Raw genomic sequence first — 21,995 nt, forward strand, 5'->3', positions numbered from 1 at the left:
GTTAACACCAGAAAGTTAACACCAGAAAGCAGTGTAGATTCTCCCCAGTGAGCACACTCAGTGAAACGTAAACACAAGAGCACAGGTATCGGAATCTAACACCACAAGTCGACTGATTACAACTTCGCGACAAATTTGGTCAGCACTTCGACCGTTCACGTCAACCGACACAATCGAGCAGCACACAGCTCAGTATATCACAAATCGCGTTCTCTCCTCTAGCCTAAATGCTCTCCCTTTTAAAGGCTGGTCACTTCTGATAGCCAATAGGAAGAATACCTAGGTGTCAGGCAACGGGGGGTGTCGTCTTAAAATTGCCTGCCCAATGAAAAGGATCGTTACCAAGGCATGAAGCCGGGTCGGTGTCAAGCACAGGAAATATTACGCACACCGGATAAGGCTCATTATATTACAACCAGTTACAAAGAAGGGGGAGAGGGGTAAGAGACTAAAACCTCTTCTATGATATACCCTGTCAAAAGAAATGACACCCACTTGACAATACGCCGTCCAACGATACCCAGACAGTCTGGCGGCACATTACATAACGACCACCTAAATCTGGGATAAGAGGTTAGAAAGGAATCCGGTCAAGAGTCTTCCCTACGATAGTAAACACACAATACTCCTAGCGGGAGACTCAACTTGGGTCAGGGGAAGATAATAGACAGGGGAGGCAACTGAGAGGGACAACAGTACATGTAATCGCCACTTGGCTACATAAAGAAAGAAAAAAATAATGGTAAATAGATAGAAAATAGTAAAGGACCAAGAATAGAACCTTGTGGAACTCCAAACCTTATTGTTTGTTTACAAGAGTATGATTGATTCAGATAAGTACTTTGCTGTCTGTCTGACAGGAAAGATTTTCAAATGTTAACAGAATAAGTTGCCAATCCATAAATCTCAAGCTTTTTGATAAGGAGTTTATGGTCAATTAGGTCAAAACATTAGCAAAGTCAGCAAATAGAGCAGCACATAACTGATTAATATTAATGTTGTTTAGCCATTGGTCAACTAAGCTGATCAGCTCTGTTTGACATGAGTGTTTTTGCCTAAAACCTGATTGCTTATCATGTATCAATGTGTTGTCCTCAAAGTGCAAAAGAATATGCTTATTGATATGTTTTTCAAGAGGCTTTGAAAGGATTTATAGAATTGATATTGGTCTGTAATTTGAAGGATTTGTAGTATCCCCCGATTTAAAAAGAGGAATCACTTCAGCCTGTTTGAATTCACTTGGAAAACAGCATTGGTCGATACATAGGTTATAAATGAAGGTTAATGTATCCGTGATTATTGGAGCTGCCATTTTTATAAAGTTTGCATCAAGCCCATCTATGTCACGTGTTCCGGTTTGTTTAAGATGCTGTAGCCGAGAGTAAACATCCAGTTTAGTCATTGGTTGCAATGTATGATGAACGTGGATATGTTTGGAATTGCAGTATTCTTTCAAAAGTTTTAAATCATTTGATTCTGTCCGATCATAAGAAATCAAGTTATCGGCATTTTTTGAGAAATGTTCATTAAGTGTATCTACAGAAATATTAATAACTTGGGAGGATTTATTTGCAATGTCTTTGTTTGTGAGTTGGTTAATTGCTTTCCAAATAGATTTTGTATCTTGTTTAGATGTAATGAGGTTTTGAAAATATTGTTGTTTACGTTTTCGTTTCAGGGAGTTCACTTTATTTTTTAGTTCTTTGTACTCTTCATGTGTACCATGTTCTTTTAAAAAATCACGGTAATTTGCTGCATTTTCTATCTCTTTGTCGACCCATTTAGGTTTTTCGATCTGCTTGATTCGATGTGTTTTAAGGGGTGCGTGTTTGTTATAAATATTAATGAATATAGATATCCAAAAATCCAAAGCTTGGTCAGGGTTTGTAAAATTGTAAGTATTTGAAAGTGGACTATTTTGTAGATTAGAAAGAAATGCACTTTCATTGAAATGAGATAACGAACGATATGTAATTGTTCTGTGACCTGTTTTTGGAATTGTTACCCCTTTACGAGATCATGTGGTGCAAATGGGAAAATGGTCACTGTCACAATCCGATGTAAGGATTTTTACTTGTCCGGCTCTTTCAAGATTTAATCTCGAATTTTGTTAATGTTGTCTATAGGGTATGATTATTTGGCGGCTGTTCGCTTTAATAGTTAGTGATATGCGTGGTTCTTTCACCTTAATTGAACGATTGACAGACTCAAATGGATCGACAGAAAGAATAAACACTGGAAGCAACTGGACGAACACAACTACAATGAGTGAAAAACGGCTTTAATGTTGGTTACTCATCTTTATGCATCGACGTACTCGGCGCTACAGGTCAAGGATCAGGTGTTTAGAGTTTGATCTTGCTGAATGTGCGGCTGTAAAGCTCTCGGAGTGTTTATACACGACGTCGGTGATGAAGATGATGTCTTTAACGTATTGACGATGAGATCAACGGTGATGATGACGTCCTTAACGTCTTGACGATGTGGCGAACGGTGTTGATGATGTCCTTGATGTCTTGACGATGAAGTGAACGACGATGATGATGCCCTTGATGTCTTGACGATGAGGTGAACGGTGATATCTGTTCTATATCACGGTCCCATCTCTCTCTACAGTTGGCGTCCAATCCACCCCCAGCGTGCATCTACACGAGCATCTAAACCAGCATCTAAACCTGTCGATCAAAGTGAAAATAACATGTTATCATCAGCTTTATGAGCCTAACATCTATCTAATCATTCTGACCGTTATTTACAACCCATGGAATTTTGGATCTCGTCCAACTGCTTCGCCTTTGAAACACACAAAACAGATGAACGTAGGGATGAAAATGTGCCGCTCTACTTCTGAAATGAAGAACGATATTATTGCTTCCTTTTTTTCCTACTTTAGCAGTTTCTTACCTGCATAATTCAGGTTTGTGATAAAAACATAACTCCCGAAACAAATGCTTGAGTGTTCTCCAAAATGGAACGAGAATCAACTGATCTTGGTGAATGGACTCAAAGTAAAACTCTACGCTACGAATATAGGCCTTCGCACGTGTCTCAAAACAATTCAATAAAACAATTCTTCCATACATCTTTTAACGCGAAGTACAAAAGACAAACATCTCAAGTCTTTATTGATAGAAATCATCGTATGAATTCGTAAATCTAAAAATCTTTCATACGGTGTAGGCGTAGATATCTGTCATAACCATTTCCAACTTCGTGTTTTTCTCTGTGTCATTCTTCCTTTTTGACGTCACGCTTTTGACGTCATCTCTCTTTACGGCGTTCCGTCTCGCAAGGAAAAAGTATCATCGGTCAGACGGGAGTATCATTTTGTTCATGGCCATTAATACCAAAGTAATAGGAATAATTGCAAACCATTTGGCATGCATATGTCAAAATGGTTCTAGTTTTGTAAAAAATCAACAACAAAATGATACTGTAAAAAAAAATGCATTTATTACATATTTTATGAAATATGATATGTTGCGAAATTGGAAATACTGGGTACATGATATCTCAAGAACTAATCAAGCTACAGCATTGCCACTTTGCATGATTGTTTTGAATACTATTAGCTATTTCATGTTCTAGAGAATTGTCTGTCAGACACTTAGTTTTTTTTTATATTTTTTTAATTTTATTTTTTTGTGAAAAAAAATATCAAAACTTGAGTCGCGATAACTCAAAATCAGTAAAGATGACATAGTAATCCCTAGAACATGCAATAGAGACACTTGTTTTCTTTACCTTTGCAAAATATGAGCCATGCATTTGGCATAGTATTGAATAGAGAATGTACCTACTAACGCCCCGATTTCCAATTTCGCAACATATCATATTTCATAAAATATGTAATAAATGCATTTTTTTTTTACAGTATCATGTTTTTGTTGATTTTTTACAAAACTAGAACCATTTTGACATATGCATGCCAAATGGTTTGCAATTATTCCTATTACTTTGGTATTTATGGCCATGAACAAAATGATACTCCCGTCTGACCGATGATATGTCACCCATGGTAATAAAATCCAATGTTACTATAATGCGTAACAGTCACTCACAGCAAAAAATGGTAGAGAGAGAGAGAGAGAGAGAGAGAGAGAGAGAGAGAGAGAGAGAGAGAGAGAGAGAGAGAGAGAGAGAGAGAGAGAGAGAGAGAGAGAGAGAGAGAGAGAGAGAGAGAGAGAGAGAGAGAGAGAGAGAGAGAGAGAGAGAGAGAGAGAGAGAGGGTATGCGTATGTGGGTGTGCGTGAGTGTTTTCGAGAGTTTGTGTGTATGTTTGTGTGTGTGTTTGGGTGTATGTGTGTTTGTTTGAAAAGATATGTGTGTGTCCGTCTGTCTATATGTGCGTATGAGTGTGTATGAAGTTTGTGTGAGTGAGTGAGTGCGTGCGTGTGTGTGTGCGTGTGTGTGTGTGTGTGTGGGTGTGTGTGTGGGTGTGTGTGTCTGTGTGTGTGTGGTGAGTATGTTTGCAGGGGTGTGTGTGTGTACGTCTGTCTATGTGCGAATACGTGTGTGTATAAGATTTGTGTGATTCAATGTGAGTGTGTGTGTGTGTGTGTGAGAGAGAGAGAGAGAGAGAGAGAGGGAGAGGGAGAGGGAGAGAGAGAGAGAGAGAGAGCGGATTTGTCCTTTGCTGGGGGTATGCAGTGCCTTGGCATTGCACTTCTACTTAAATTGATGCTGTAATTTGAGTGCGAAATTTGTCGCAATACTATTAGTCCGTGTCAGCAGAAGGGCTGAACCTCCCCAGGGGCGTGGCACCGCAGCTGGTCGCGAACGTACAGAAACGGCTCCAGTTCAACATCTTAGCATAGCCTGTAATATCTTTGGATTGATCAGTATACCCCATGCCAAATAAAGGTGACATGGTACCGAAGTGGAGTGGCTGTCATCCGTAAAAGTTGCTGTCAAACGGTACGATTTTCTTAACATGTGCCCGGTCGCACGGAGGAATGATCTCAAAAGATAGAGTTGCGATTCACTCGAAAGCGATTCTGTTGTTGCTTCCGACAATATACCCTGCTCGAATGTGTACCGTACTTTCAAGTGTTGCACTAAGTTTCAGCTCCATAAACTATAGAGACCTGAGTGCAGACAGGAGGACACACAACCAACCAACCAACCAACCAACCAACCAACCAACCAACCAACCAACCAACCAACCAACCAAACAACCAACCAACCAACAAACAAAGAGACAGACAGATAGACAATCAGAGAGACAGACAACGTAAACTATTGGGGTGTAAACATGTTAACTTTAAAACGTAGAGGAAAACAAGAACGCTTAATGCATAGCCCTTCATAGCCCTTCATAGCCATTCATAAATCTTTGCGACTTAAAGCTTCACGGGGCAAGAATAACAACCCAACTGCAAATATAGAAGGCATGGTTTTGTTATCCACCCGCAGGAGAACGTGTCTAATGGTGTCGACAGGTGTATATAACATCTTTGTCTTTTACATTGAACGACATACGTTCTTTGTTATTATCATTGGTCTGACGATGGCAGTAAGTTTGCTGCTTTTGACTTTGTTCTTGAGAGATTATGTTTGGTGTGGGCACGTGGCTGATTTAGCAAACAGATTGCAGTCATGGTTTTCACTTGTAACCTGCAGTTCCCTGAACAATATGACTGTCTTTTTTTATTAGTTATCTACACGGTCTATACACATTTTAAACTGACATCGCTGCTCTCAGACATATATGCACATTTTCACAGAAGCTGAGTCAATCAAAGTTATGAGTATTGCTTTAACAGTATTGTGTGAAATTAACTGAAGTGTATACCCAGTTTTGGATTTGCGTCGTTCCTTGTGGCTTGTGTGTAGAGTTCTTGTGACAAACGCAGACCCTTGAACGGTGCAGTCATTGTGGATTCATTTACGTCCTGTACGTGCTTTGTGAAAAACCACACCCACCTGCGACTGGAAAACTGGACGACGACCCAAACAGGTGAGGCCGCTCTTTTGATTCAGACTGTCATTTCTTTTCCCCGTCAAGTAGTAGTGTCTGTCTATCCGCTCCTGCTGTCGTGGTCTGTCTCAATCTTTGTGTCTTTATCTTTGTCTGTCTGTCTGTATATCTGTATGTCTGTCTGTCTATCTGTCTGTCTGTCTATCTGTCTGTCTATATATCTGTCTGTCTATCTGTCTGTCTAACTGTCTGTCTATCTGTGTGGCTGTTTGTCTATCTGTCTAACTGTCTGTCAGTCTGTCTAACTGTCTGTCTATATATCTGTCTGTCTATCTGTCTGTCTAACTGTCTGTCTATCTGTCTGTCTAACTGTCTGTCTATCTGTCTGTCTAACTGTCTGTCTATCTGTCTGCCTAGCTGTCTGTTTGTCTTTCTGTTTGTGTATCTGTGTGTCTGTGTGTCTCTGTCTCTCGCTGTGTCTATCTCTCTGTTTGTCTGTCTGTCCGTCTGTCTGGCTTTCTCTGTCTCCATGTCTGTCTGTCTGTCTGTCTCCCAGTATGTCTGTCTCTATCTGTCTGTCTGTGTGTGTGTGTGTGAGAGAGAGAGAGAGAGAGAGAGTGTGTGTGCGTGTGTGTTCTGTTATTTTGGTGTGTGTGTGTGTTTGTATGTGTGTATTCAATCCTGTTCCTGAAATTTCGTAACCAAATGCCGGGATTACCACGCGAGAAAAGCAACATTTATAGTACTGAGACTCTGCTTTCCAAGGAGTGAGTAGTGTATTACCTCGCTCTCTTTTACTGTTGTGAAGTTCTACAGTGGTGTATACAGTGACGACTCTTCTGATGTACAGTCTATGTACAGATATATACGTGTGTGAACATATGGAGCTTCATATGGACCGCTTCATTTTGGTTGTGTGTCAGTAACGAGCCGTGAAGCAAAAACTGTCTTGAAGTGACTTGATATATACGGACTTTCCTCTGATCGAAAACTGACTTGAAGTGATTCATGATACGGAATAAACTCTTGAGACTAAAAGAGTCTGTGAGTGAACAGGCTTAAAGCTCTATAGCTTTGAGTGACGAGGCATATCTTCTGCGCTTTCTTGCAATAAGGACGTATTCTTTTGACAGTAGATATTGCTGAATACGCTGATCTTTTTGACAGTAGATATTGCTGAATACGCTGATCTTGATTTGCAAGAACACTCTGCAGGTTCAACATTTTGTTTGGTAACAGACTTTAGTAGGCAATAAGTATGCCCAAGAAAAGTGCGTTATCTGATCTCCGCCTTGCTCACTTGAATGTGTCTCACCTGCGTAACAAAACCGTCGCAGATATATGTGTACTGTTGAATCAAGGCAAACAACCGTTACATATATTTGGCATAAACGAGACGAGACTTGATTCGAATGTTTCGGATGATTTTCTCAATGTACTCCATTACTCTATATTCAGGCGTGACAGCGTGAGACCGCAGCAAACTGGCCTCGCCGCCTATGTACATGAATCGTTGGTTAATTACACTCACCGTAGACCCGATTTGGAAGCTGAGAACGTTGAGTGCCTGTGGCTTGAAATCAAAATTAATAAGTCTACCTCTCTGCTCGTGGGTTTCCTGTATAGAAACCCTGCTGCATTGTCAAACTGGACAGATGATTTCATCAACCTCATGGACAGTATCAAGAGCCAAAATAAGCCTATATTAATATTAGGCGACTTCAATATCGATTTGCATAAACCACAGACAGCTTGGTGCACAACTTTGTCCCTCTTTGGCCTTCAACAACTAGTTGAAACGTCAACAAGAATAACTGCATCAACAGCGACATTAATTGACCATATATACACGGATAGAAAAACAATGGTTTCGAATGTTAATGTGGTAAATTCTGGCATTAGTGATCATTACGTGACTTGCTGCTCATGGAACTATATAATCCCAAAATGTCATAAAAAAAGGACACACAACCATCGAATATCGGAGCTTTAAAAAATTTCACGAGTCTAAGTTTTTCATAGACTTATCTTCAGCTCCGTTCCATGATGTGTTTAATTGTACTGAGGCTGAGGAGGCGCTTAATTGTTTCTCAAGTATACTCTACAGGGGCGGATCAGTTACTTTGTAAGGGGGGGGGGGCACTTTGAATCGAAAGTGAATGTGATGGGCGCGAAGCGCCCGAATTTGCTAGGGGGGTCCGTGGGCATGCTCCCCCGGAAAAAAAATTTGCCCAAAGAAGCAAAATGGTGCCATCTGGTGCCATTTGAACTTAGAAATGGTCATAGAATCAGCATAGAAAAATCTTTTTTTTTTCTTCTTTTTTTTTTTTTTTCGGGGTGGGGGGGGGGGCACGTGCCCCCTGTGCCCCCCCTCGTCCGCCCCTGCTCTACCCGATTGTTGATAAGCATGCTCCTCTGAGGCAACACCGAATAAAATCCCCTACACTGCCACCATTAATTACTCCTGAGATTGTAGAAGCTATGACACTACGTGATGTTTTGAAGGAAAATCAAAGGAAATCAGAATTTAAAGCACAACGCAATAGAGTTACCGAGTTAGTACGCCAGGCAAAAAGTAATCATTTTCATAAATTGGTTGAAGACAAAAAGGATGTTGCCACGCTTTGGCAAGCCATAAATGAAGTGTTAGGTAAATCCCAAAGAAGAAATAGCAGATTAAATAGCGCCATTTCTCCTGACGAATTCAATGAGCACTTTCTGTGTTTGGCTGATCGATTGAAACAATCTAAAAATGTAAATGAAGAAGTCGAGGGTGGGGACTCCCTGTTGTTTAGATTAAAATAATTTTGTATTCATACATTGAAATCACAAGATTCATTCTCTATCCCAACTATTGCCGTACATGAAGTTGGAAAATGTACAGTATAGAAAACCTTCAGAATAATAAATCCATGGGACCTGACAAAATCCCCCCGTCGTTGCTTAAATTAGCCCTACCGTACATAGTGGAATCCCTAACGTATGTGTATAATCTTTGCATTGAACAAAATATTTTTCCTGATGCATTCAAAACGACAAAGGTCGTTCCACTTCCTAAAAATAAAGATGTGTCTGACCCTAATAACTTCAGGCCAATTTCATTGCTTCCTATTTTATCAAAGCCTTTAGAGAAGCACATCCAGAAGAATCTTCTGAACTACATGGAAAGGTGCAAATGATTTCACAACTTTCAATCTGGGTTTCGTCCGAAACATTCCTGTAGTACAGCTCTTTCATCACTATGTGATAACTGGCTATCGGCAATTAATCGTTCGGACATATCAGGGGCTGTATTTCTTGATTTTAAGAAAGCTTTTGATCTTGTAGATCACACATTACTTTTACATAAACTCGCATTGTACGTGAACAATCCCGCAACGTGTTCATTCTTTAAATCATATCTTGTCAACAGAACACAGTATGTTTCTATAAACGGTAAAACCTCTCCCAAAGGATGTTTAAAGAGTGGAGTCCCCCAGGGGTCAGTTTTAGGGCCTATTTTGTTTTGTGTATTCATTAATGACCTCCCCCTTCATATATCTAATTCCAAAGTTAAAACAGAATTTGTTGCAGATGATTCGACGCTTCACACAAGCTGTAGGACTGTTCAAGACATTGAAGTTTCCTTACAGTCTAGTCTGAATAAAGTCAACAGTGATCGACAAGAAGAAGAAGAAGAATGAAGTCAACAACGGGTGTAACCAGAATTTTATGATAGTGCACCCAGGGAAGACAAAAAGCATGATTATTACAACACTGAAGACAAAAACACCAATCACGACCTCTTAATTTAAATCTTTCTCTGGAATCACAACCTGTTCAGCAGGTAACGGAACATCGTGTTTTGGGTGTGATAGTCGATCAAGAATTAAAATGACAATCTCATGTACATTATATTTGTCAAAAAGTATCCAAGAATTTGTTTCTGCTATCAAAGTTAAAGCAATATGTCGATATCGCAACACTAAAACTATTTTATCATGCCCACATCTTATCTCAAATTAATTACGCATCAACTCTTTGGGATGGCGTCTCTGATATTCACATGATAGTCATTGTCATCACATCTCTTTTTGTTTTTAACTTTACTTATTTGTTATGATTGTCTGTGCGTCTCAAGCACAGATTGTAAGAAAAGGCATAGCCTTAAATCTTAATCTTTGTAAAATAAAGTTCAATTCAATTCTCTGTCTCTCTCTTTCTCTCTCTCTCTTTCTCTGTCTCTCTCTTTCTCTCTCTCTCTCTTTCTCTGTCTTTCTCTCTTTCTCTGTCTCTCTCTTTCTCTCTCTCTCTTTCTCTGTCTCTCTCTTTCTCTCTCTCTCTTTCTCTCTCTCTCTCTTTATTTCTCTCTCTCTTTCTCTCCCTCTCTTTTTCTCTCTTTCACATGCACACGCATTCCCCTCCCAACCACACACACACATTTGCTTATCCGTACACTACGTCATGTTCATTTTCTTTCAGCATTCTGTATTCAATCATTTTATGTGAACGCCATCAAGTTAAATGAGTTTTGATAGCAGCATTACTGTGTACGTAATAGTGGTCACCACTAAATCTATATGTGGGTTTTATAACATCAACTTAAGGAATATCATCCACAACTTCATTGCCTGTGTACGCAAGCCAGAGAAAACAATTTAGGACTGAAATGCAGAGGACAATACACATCGGCAACTTATTCATAGCTGCTCCCATCCAAGGTCTGAAAGCTTGAAAACTCAAAAAAAGAAACATACGGACAGGACAATGATTGAAAGCGAATGTTACAAAACAACAAAGCCTAGATTTTGACATTTTGCTGTACCTTCAAAGTTTGTTGCATCTAGAAACGTGCTGACACAAACATCCACCTCAAAGTACCAAGAAATTACTCATTAATAGTGACTAAAGTGAACATGGCGTAATTTCTTGGTTGGTTGGTTGGACATTAAACCCCTAAAACCAACCAACCAACCAAGAAATTACGCCATGTTCACTTTTGTCACAATTAATGAGTTCAAATAACGACACTGGTGCGGCAGCTTCGCCGTCAGCCAATGGCGCAACGCGTTACGCTACGAAGATGTGACCACTCGACCAGCACGCCGCGGTATCGCTGTTCTGACAACTGTTAGATGTGTCACGGTAGAACCAGCGATCTGGCAGAATCGCCGATTCTACCAGTAGAAAGTCCGATCAGACTTTCTACCGGTAGAAAGTCCGATCAAAGTTTCTACCAGTAGAATCGCCGATTCTCCTCGTAAAAAGATTGATCGAACTTTCTACCGGTAGAAAGTCTGATCGGAGTTTCTACCGGTAGTATCGGCGATTCCACCAGTAGAATTGACGATCGGCGATTCTACCGGTTGGCAATGTTTGATGTTTGTAGATTTTTTTTATTGGTACTGTTGTACTGTTGTAGCACATTCTTGCCATGTTGCGAGAAATAGTTGAACTATATCATACTTAATCCAAGCATAGTTAGGCCGCACCTCCGTCTACGGTTTGCTTCTTCAAAACAACAAAGATGAGAGAGAGAGAGAGAGAGAGAGAGAGAGAGAGAGAGAGAGAGAGAGAGAGAGAGAGAGAGAGAGAGAGAGAGAGAGAGAAAGAGAGAGAGATGGAAGAGGGAGAGGGAGAGATGGAAGAGGGAGAGAGAGAGATGGAAGAGGGAGAGGGAGAGAGGGAGAGAGTAGTAAATGAACCTAGGACGAGGTGTTCTTGCACGCTATCGCTGATTTTGGGTGACACTTTGTGGAACAAGGAAGTCCTGCTCGCTTGCATTTGCATTTCATGTTGTGGCACTTTCCTCGGCATGAGCAAGCAGCACTTCCTGTTGCTGTCCAGTGCGTATTTAGTCGCGACGCTTGGATGATGCTGATTTCGTTCAGCGTTTCAACATCGACACTCTGAAGTTGACTGAAGTGAACATTTCGCAAATCGACCATGTCTGCTGCTCGGAATTTGTTTTTCAAGCGGCCCCCGTTTGTGTACAGTTCGTACAGTTTTTCCGAGCCGCGTATTTCGACTCTCAAAATTTTGCATGGCAACAGCTTCGCACCTGTGTTAGTGCGATCTACTTCATGAATGCTAATGCCAACATTGTCACCTTCATTGTAACTCGTTGCTACATGAAGAACTTTCGCATCGAAGTTGATCTGCTGTTTGTTGGCTGCCTTTAAATAGTTACGTGTTGCAATTTTCCTCACTTTGCTATGCGGTGTGTCATCAGTTTCTGCTGGCAAAACATGTTCGTTGTTCCAGATTGTGAAGGCTCCATCTGAAAGAGGCTCGTCGAAAGGATTGTTAATCAGGGGGGTGAAAGCAGGCTCTGCAACATAAATGAGTTGAAAAACGCTTTGTTTCGTTCTGTCAACACTTTGTCCGTGAACTGTTTTTTGACCAAAGATTTCTATTCCACGTGCGACAACTTGTTCTTGATGTAGGAGATTGAACTTTTTACCCCGCTTTGTTCTGACAGACCTTTCACGATCTTCTGTTTCATCTTCTGTTTCATCATCTCTTGTTGTCACGATGCCTACATCCAGTAGAGACAACAATCCGTCTGTAAACTGTGAATCTTCTGCATTGTCCGTTATTGTGCCTTCTGCACTATATCCTCTGTTGATATGTCTGGTCTGTCTCTGACACTTACGACCTGCAGAACATCCTCGTCCCAATTCTGCCAGGGATCAGAAGTACCTGATGTACCTGGTCTGTCTTTGACCAGCTGAACACTCTCTTCTCGATTCTGCGTGCTGGTACTCATGCAGTGAGTCAGCTAGAAGTAGTAGGTGCTGCATCTCCTGTTTCTGACGATGTCTCTGAACCATTAAATATCTGGGGCACATCTTCTTCGTTGATTATACCTTGCTGCGCTAGAATGTCAAGTTCAGCACAGTTAGTCCTTGGTGGTTGACCGAACACAACTTCAAAGGGTGATTTACCAGTCGCTTCACTCATTGACGTGTTTATCGCGTAGACGATGTGGGGAATACCTGCGACCCAGCCGCTCTCTTTGTTGGCCTCGAGCCACTTCCCCAGCTTGATGGTGAAGTCGCCATTTCCTCTTTCTACACAACCTTGTGATTGCGGATGTCTTGGTCGTCCATTGATGATCATCATCCCACTCCATACAGATGCCAATTCTTTTATTACGCCTGCCACAAATTCCTTGCCATTGTCTGACTGCAGTATTCTTGGAGCGCCAAACAAGCTGAAGGTGTTCTTCAAACACTCTGCGACTCCAGCTGCTCGTTTGGACTTCAATGGAAAGGCCCAACTGAACTTTGAATAGTGGTCTCTCATATGTAGAATCCAAAGGTAATCACCGTCAGGAACGCTGGTGAAATCTATCAGGTCCATCTGCATCCGCGTCATAAATTCAAGAGAGATGATTGGCCGTACAGCTGATGTTTTTTTTATTGACACTCTTGTATCGCATTCTCGACATGTTCCGAGAAATAGTTGAACTAGATCATGCTTAATCCAGGCATAGTTCGTGCGCACCTCCGTCCACGGTTTGCTTCTTCCGGAGTGTCCGACTTGAGAGTGGCACCTGAAAAACAAAACAACAATAACGACTATAGAGCGAGAGAGATATGACAAACCTTCGTAGTGTCGAAGATATCTACTTTCCAGACAAGTTAGACGTGTGTGTGTCAGAGAGAGAAAGAGAAAGAGACAGACAGAGAGAGAGAGAGAGAGAGAGAGAGAGAGAGAGAGAGAGAGAGAGAGAGAGAGAGAAAGATAGATAGATAGATAGAGAGGGGAGAGAGAGAGAGACAGAGAGAGAGATGGATGACAAACCTTTGTGTGTGTGTGAGAGAGAGAGCGAGAAAGAGAGAGAGAGAGAGAGAGAGAGAGAGAGAGAGAGAGAGAGAGAGAGAGAGAGAGAGAGAGAGAGAGAGAGAGAGACAGAGAAAGTGTGAGAGAGATGATGATGATGATGGAACTTTATTTTTCAAGGATAGAGGTTTAAGGCGACGCCTTTTCTTACAACCGGTCCTTACTTCTAATACAAATATCTAATAAATGATAAACAAGTAAAGCAACATGACAAATAAACAAAGTAAACGAATGAACCAGCAAACAATCGACAAGTAAGCAAACAAGCAAATAAACATAAACAATAAAATGGCAAAGTAAGCAACATACAAATCGAAAGCGAAACATGCAACATGTTGACACATGTAAAGTGATCGACAGTAAAATTCACACGATACCAACGTTTACACTAATCCTAATAATGATTATATGGTGTAAATGATAATGATGATGATGATGATGATGATGATGATGATGATGATGATGATGATGTTGATGATGATGATGATGATGGTAAATCGCAACATAAATTCCACATAATACATATAATAAAGAACATATTATTTTGTGTAATTCATAAAGCTTTGCCAATTGTTGACAGCTACTTGCACGTGTTAAGACTAGTATAGCCATCTAGGTAGACATAAAATGATTATGCAGAGCTTGTTTAAAACTCTTTAGTGAGGTTAATGATCTTATTACAGACGGAATGGAGTTCCACACCATAGCGCCAGAGAAGGCTTGACTAGTTTTGAACAAATCAATCCTGGGTATTGGTGGTAGAAAATTGATAGACCCGTACCTTTCGGTGACTCTGTGAAATAGGTCCTGAATATAGATGGGCACTTCGCCATGATATACTTTATACATCATTACAGTCTTATTAAACTGTAACTGTTTAACTAGCGGCAGGTAGTTTAGATTCTTTAACTTCAAATCAGCTGATAATTGTGGACCATTTAACATGATTTTAGCTGCCCGACGATGTAGAGAGTTTAATTTTTTCATGTGAATATCAGAGACGCCACCCCAAAGAGTTGATGCGTAATTAATATGGGATAAGATGTGGGCATGATAAAATAGTTTTAGTGTTGCGATATCGACATATTGCTTTAACTTTGATAGCAGAAACAAATTCTTGGATACTTTTTGACAAATATAATGTACATGAGATTGCCATTTTAATTCTTGATCGACTATCACACCCAAAACACGATGTTCCGTTACTTGCTGAACAGGTTGTGATTCCAGAGAAAGATTTAACTTAAGAGGTCGTGACTGGTGTTTTTGTCTTGTTGTAATAATCATGCTTTTTGTCTTTCCTGGGTGCACTATCATAAAATTCTGGTTACACCAACTGTTGACTTCATTCAGACTAGACTGCAAGGAAACTTCAATGTCTTGAACAGTCCTACAGCTTGTGTGAAGCGTCGAATCATCTGCGAAAAATTCCGTTTTAACTTTGGAATTAGATATATGAAGGGGGAGGTCATTAATGAATACACAAAACAAAATAGGCCCTAAAACTGACCCCTGGGGGACTCCACTCTTTAAACATCCTTTGGGAGATGTTTTACCGTTTATAGAAACATACTGTGTTCTGTTGACAAGATATGATTTAAAGAATGAACACGTTGCGGGATTGTTCACGTACAATGCGAGTTTATGTAAAAGTAATGTGTGATCTACAAGATCAAAAGCTTTCTTAAAATCAAGAAATACAGCCCCTGATATGTCCGAACGATTAATTGCCGATAGCCAGTTATCACATAGTGATGAAAGAGCTGTACTACAGGAATGTTTCGGACGAAACCCAGATTGAAAGTTGTGAAATAATTTGTACCTTTCCATGTAGTTCAGAAGATTCTTCTGGATGTGCTTCTCTAAAGGCTTTGATAAAATAGGAAGCAATGAAATTGGCCTGAAGTTATTAGGGTCAGACACATCTTTATTTTTAGGAAGTGGAACGACCTTTGCCGTTTTAAATGCATCAGGAAAAATATTTTGTTCAATGCAAAGATTATACACATACGTTAGGGATTCCACTATGTACGGTAGGGCTAATTTAAGCAACGACGGGGGGATTTTGTCAGGCCCCATGGATTTATTATTCTGAAGGTTTTCTATAAATTTTCCAACTTCATGTACGGCAATAGTTGTGATAGAGAATGAATCTTGTGAATTCAATTTATGACAACAAAATTCTTTCAGTCTAAACAACAGGGTGTCCCCACCCTCGACTTCTTCATTTACATTATTAGATTCAATCGATCAGCCAAACACAGAAAGTGCTCATTGAATTTTTCAGGAGAAATGGCGCTATTTAATCTGCTATTTCTTCTCTGGGATTTACCTAACACTTCATTTATGGCTTGCCAAAGCGTGGCAACATCTTTTTTGTCTTCAACCAATTTATGAAAATGATTACTTTTTGCCTGGTGTACTAACTCGGTAACTCTATTGCGTTGTGCTTTAAATTCTGATTTCCTTTGATTTTCCTTCAAAAAATCACGTAGTGCCATAGCTTCTACAATCTCAGGAGTAAGCCATGGTGGTAATGTAGGGGATTTTACTCGGTGTTGCCTCAGAGGAGCATGCTTATCAACAATCGGGTAGAGTATACGTGAGAAACAATTAAGCGCCTCCTCAGCCTCAGTACAATTAAACACATCATGGAACGGAGCTGAAGATAAGTCTATGAAAAACTTAGACTCGTGAAATTTTTTAAAGCTCCGATATACGATGGTTTTGTGTCCTTTTTATGACATTTTGGGATTATATAGTTCCATGAGCAGCAAGTTACGTAATGATCACTAATGCCAGAATTAACCACATTAACATTCGAAATCATTGTTTTGTTATCTGTGTATATATGGTCAATTAATGTCGCTGTCGATGCAGTTATTCTTGTTGAAGGCCAAAGAGGGACAAAGTTGTGCACCAAGCTGTCTGTGGTTTATGCAAATCGATATTGAAGTCGCCTAATATTAATATAGGCTTATTTTGGCTCTTGATACTGTCCATAAGATTGATAAAATCATCTGTCCAGTTTGACAATGCAGCAGGGTTTCTATACAGGAAACCCACGAGCAGAGGGGTAGACTTATTAATTTTGATTTCAAGCCACAGGCACTCAACATTCTCAGCTTCCAAATCGGGTCTACGGTGAGTGTAATTAACTAACGATTCATGTACATAGGCGGCGAGGCCAGTTTGCTGCGGTCTCACGCTGTCACGCCTGAATATAGAGTAATGGGGTACATTCAGAAAGTCATCAGAAACATTCGAATCAAGTCTCGTCTCGCTTATGCCTAATATATGTAACGGTTGTTTGCCCTGATTCAACAGTACACATATGTCCGCGGTTTTGTTACGCAAGTGATACACATTCAAGTGAGCAAGAGATCAGAGATCAGATAACGCACTTTCCTTGGGCATACTTATTGCCTACACAAGTCTGTTACCAAAACAATGTTGAACCTGCAGAGTGTTCTTTGCAAATCAAGATCAGCGTAGTCAGCAATATCTACTGTTAAAAAAGATAAGCGTATTCAGCAATATCTACTGTCAAAAAATAAGTCCTTGTTGCAAGAAGGCGCAGAAGATATACCTTGTCACTCAAAGCTATAGAGCTTTACGCCCGTTCACTCATACTCTTTTAGTCTCAAGAGGAGAGTCCGTATCGTGAATCACTTCAAGTCAGTCAGTTTTCGATTTGAGGAAAGTCTGTATATATCTAGTCACTTCAAACAGTTTTGCTTCACGACTCGTTACTGACACACAACCGAAGGAAGCTCCATATGTTCACACACGTATATATCTGTACATAGACTGCACATCAAAGAGTCGTCACTGTTTACACCACTGTATAACTTCACAGCAGTAAAAAAGAGCGAATACACTACTCACTCCTTGGAACTGAAGCAGAGTCTCAGTACTATAAATGTTGCTTTTCTCGCGTGGTAACCCCGGCGTTTGGTTACGAAATTTCAGGAACAGGATTGCATACACACACACATACATACACCAACATGACAAAACACACACACACACACACACATACACACACAGACACACACATGCACACACAAAAACACACACACACACACACACACTCACACACACACACACACACACACACACACACACACTGTGTAATTACTGGCGAGTCGACAACTGACTAGCCATCACATTTAGCAGTTGCACCACGTGTGGGTGTAGTGGCGGATAGAAGGGTACATCACGGTTGGAGCACTCAGCCATCATTGATGGCCTGGATAGGTCGAGTGCTTGGGGGGGCGGTCCGTCCCGCTGCGAAGCATGGGGGGCGAAGTGGGAGGGTATCATGTTGGCAGACCACTGTGTTGTGCGCTGACCAGTCCTGTTATCAACAGGCCCCTGAGGGCAGTCAGCGTCTCCAGACCCTCGTGCTTGGTGGGGGAAAGAGGGATAGGCTGGTGGGATGAGATGTGGGGGGTTGGGGCCTGTAGATGGACGCCTGCTGGCTAGGGGAGGGAAGTGGGGGTAATCAGCAGGAGGGGGTGGGTATGTGTTGGTAGGGTAGGATGGAGGATGGGAGGAGAGGAGCGCCGTTCTGGGTCAGGAAGCTGCTGCGGTTGTCGATGTCGATGAGAGACACACAGAGAGGGAGATATAGAGAGAGAGACAGAGAGAGAGACAGAGAGAGAGATGGATGACAAACCTGTGTGTGTGTATGTGTGACAGAGAGAGAGAGAGAGACAGAGAGAGAGACAGAGAGAGACACACAGTGTGTGTGTGTGTGTGTGTGTGAGAGAGAGAGAGAAAGAAAGAAAGAAAGAGAGAGAGAGAGCTAGAGAGAGATGGATGACAAACCTTTTCAGAGTGTCGAAGATATCTTCTTTGCAGACTACAGGGCAGGATGACTTCAAACAGTAAACAACATGCTGGCCGCCGATTTTTTTGTAGTTTGAATTTTTTGATGCACCATGATTTAAAATGATGGCCAAACTCGCAACGTTCGCCTTTCTCCAAACTGAGAGCGGAGAGGATTTTCTTGTATCTCTCTTGGTGGATGCTGTAGGCATCGCGGTTCTTCTCTGCTAGCCCTGCGACAAGTTTGTCGTAGAGTTCGTAAAATCTGTCCCTCTGCTCTTGACCGTCCATTTTCTTTGCTCGAATTACAAAGAGATCCAAGTTTCAACTGTTTGACAAATTGTATCCCACACGGACAGAAGGTCGATGTTAATTTCAATTCTTGTGAACATTGTGAGCAATTGATAATGCACCACTAACACGAGATTTTCACCAGTGATGTATTACTTTTTAAATCTCGTGAACAGTGTTGACATCTGTAGAAAGTCCGATTCATCTCGTGAAAACATTGATCGCACTTTCTACCAGTAGAAAGTCTGATCAATGTTTTTACGAGAAAAATCAGACTTTCTACCAGTAGAACGACCGATCGTAGTTTCTACTTGTAGAAAGTCCGATCTGAGTTTCTACCGGTAGAATCGCTGATTCTTCTCGTAAAAACATCGATCGGACTTTCTACCGGTAGAAACTCCGATCGGGCTTTCTACTGGTAGAATCGGCGATTCTACCTGATCGCTGGTTCTACCGTGACAGATACATGTTATGGTCTTACTCCTGCTGTATAGTGAATTATAGCATGCATTTGCTCAAAGCGGTGTAGCACTACTTCATTCGTATCAAAATAAAACAGTAAACCGTGTTGTTTACGGCAGTCCCGCGTAGGACACGAGATTGAGTGCGATCCGTTTCCCCACAGGAACTGCACCCGGGTGCATTCCCTGTACACAGGGAACACACCCACAGGGAAAGCATCTGCAGGCAAATTTACCTACGTTTGGTTGACCTAGACCCATTCAGGGTCTCTTGGCTTTTGTTTCAATGGACAGCGCTCGTGACTTTAAGCTCTCTGCCCACGGACTGTGGCTGTGGGCTGGAGGGAGTGAGCTTGCTAGAGTGGGGTGGTGGTGTCGGCTGGAAGAGGATTGGAGATAAATGAAGAGGTGTCCTCATCTATGCAAATTTCAATGTTCTGCTGTCGGGCTTGGGGGAAGGTAGGAAGAGAGCGGGGTTGCGAACAGGGAGAGCATTTCAAGCTGGAGAGATAAAAGTCACTGTTACAAAAACTGCAAACATTCAATAAAGCGAATCAAAAAGAATCTACGACATGCAGCTCTATCTTCTAGTTGCATTTAGTCAAGTTTTGACTAAATGTTTTAGCATAGAGGGGGAATCGAGACGAGGGTCGTGGTGTATGTGTGTCTGTGTGTGTGTGTGCGTGTGTGTGTGTAGAGCGATTGAGAGTAAACTGCTGGACCAATCTTTATGAAATTTGACATGAGAGTTCCTAGGTATGATATCCCCGGACGTTTTTTACTTGACTAAATGTTTTAACATAGAGGGGGAATCGAGACGAGGGTCGTGGTGTATGTGCGCGTGTGTGTGTGTGTGTGTGTGTGTGTGTGTGTGTGTGTGTGTGTGTGTGTGTATGTGTGTGTGTGTGTGTGTGTGTGTATGTGTGTGTGCGTGTGTGTGTAGAGCGATTCAGACCAAACTACTGGACCGATCTTTCTGAAATTTTACATTAGAGTTCCTGGGAATGATATCCCCAGACAGTTTTTTCTTTTTTGCGATAAATACCTTTGATGACGTCATATCCGCCTTTTTGTAAAAGTTGAGGCGGCACTGTCACACCCTCATTTTTCAATCAAATTGATTGAAATTTTGGCCAAGCAATCTTCGACGAAGGCCGCACTTCGGTATTGCATTTCAGCTTGGTGGCTTAAAAATTAATTAATGACTTTGGTCATTAAAAATCTGAAAATTGTAAAAAAAAATTTTTATAAAACGATCCAAAATTACGTTCATCTTATTTTTCATCATTTTCTGATTCCAAAAACATATAAATATGTTATATTCGGATTAAAATCAAGCTCTGAAAATTAAAAATATAAAAATTATTATCAAAATCAAATTTCCGAAATCGATTTAAAAACAATTTCATCTTATTCCTTGTCGGTTCCTGATTCCAAAAACATATAGATATGATATGTTTGGATTAAAAACACGCTCAGAAAGTTAAAACGAAGAGAGGTACAGAAAAGCGTGCTATGCAGCACAGCGAAACCACTACCACGCTGAACAGGCTCGTCAGTTTCACTCCGTTTTGCCCAAGCGGCGGACGACGGTCATTGTGAAAAAAATGCAGTGCGTTTAGTTTCATTTTGTGAGTTCCACAGCTTGACTAAATGTAGTAATTTCGCCTTACGCGACTTGTTTTTATTCAGACTGGTTTTTGATGGTAATTCTTGCAAAGCATTAGCGCAAATATGCGTGCATCTATGCCTCTGTGAATATGTGTGCACATGGCTGCGTTCATATGATGCAGTGCTTTCAGTGTCTTGAGGATTTGTTGCAGGTCTCTTCTTGTTACACCATTGATTAAGCAGTCATTTGTACAGAACGTGTTTTTCCTCCTTCTTTCTTATTAGTTTGATGTTATTGTTTAAGTACAAGCATTGGCTAGCATAGCCTCACTCAATTTGTGTGTACGTCTGTGTGTGTAATGTGTGTGTGGTGGAGGAGTCACCTTTAACGGCCACCTGCAATGTACGGACAGGTTTGCAATGGCCCAAGAGTGTCCGGTCATGGGAGGGACTGCTGTTCCTTACTTGTGTGTGTGTGTGTGAACCCATTTGCTCAGAGAAACGACAAGTGTATGAATCCATTTTTATTAGGGTTTACACGAACACTCAGATACTTCTTCTTATTCTTCTTCGTTCATGGGCTGAAACTCACACGTTCACACATGTTTTTTGCACGAGTGGATTTATACGTTTTGGCCGTTTGTACTCCGCCATTCTGGCAGCATACGCCAATTTCGGTGAAAGCATGCTGGATATTTTCGTGTTTCTATAACCCACCGAACTCTGACATGGATTACAGGACCTTTCCCGTGCGCACTTGGTCTTGAGCTTGCGTGTACACACGAAGGGGGTTAAGTCACTAGCAGGACTGCACATAAGTTGACCTGGGAGATCGGTAAAATCTCCACTCTTAACCCACCAGGCGGCAGCGACCGGGATTCGAAATCACGACCTCCCGATTAGGAGGCCGATGTCTTACCACCACGCCACTACGCCCGTCACTCAGATACGTGTTCTAATTGTAAGTTCTGGTACGAAAATTACATCTAAGCCTTTACATTTTCCAAACTTCTAATTCAAAAATCACAAGCTCAAAGTTAAGCAACATTCTG

The 21,995-nt window shown here is 41.1% G+C and overlaps 1 protein-coding gene across 1 annotated transcript; it reads right to left on the bottom strand.

Moving 5' to 3' along the window:
• Positions 1 to 12,676: 12,676 nt before the first annotated feature.
• On the bottom strand, positions 12,677 to 20,086 carry LOC138949989 (KRAB-A domain-containing protein 2-like; the record flags this gene model as incomplete). The annotated part of the gene is made up of 4 exons (XM_070321769.1): positions 12,677 to 13,308; positions 13,409 to 13,457; positions 14,876 to 14,889; positions 20,065 to 20,086. Coding segments are annotated over 4 exons (717 nt in total), but the record flags the coding sequence as incomplete, so codon positions are not given.
• Between the last annotated feature and the right edge of the window lie 1,909 nt (positions 20,087 to 21,995).

Source organism: Littorina saxatilis, linkage group LG16, assembly GCF_037325665.1.
Source record: "Littorina saxatilis isolate snail1 linkage group LG16, US_GU_Lsax_2.0, whole genome shotgun sequence".
In the NCBI taxonomy this organism is placed as follows: domain Eukaryota; kingdom Metazoa; phylum Mollusca; class Gastropoda; order Littorinimorpha; family Littorinidae; genus Littorina; species Littorina saxatilis.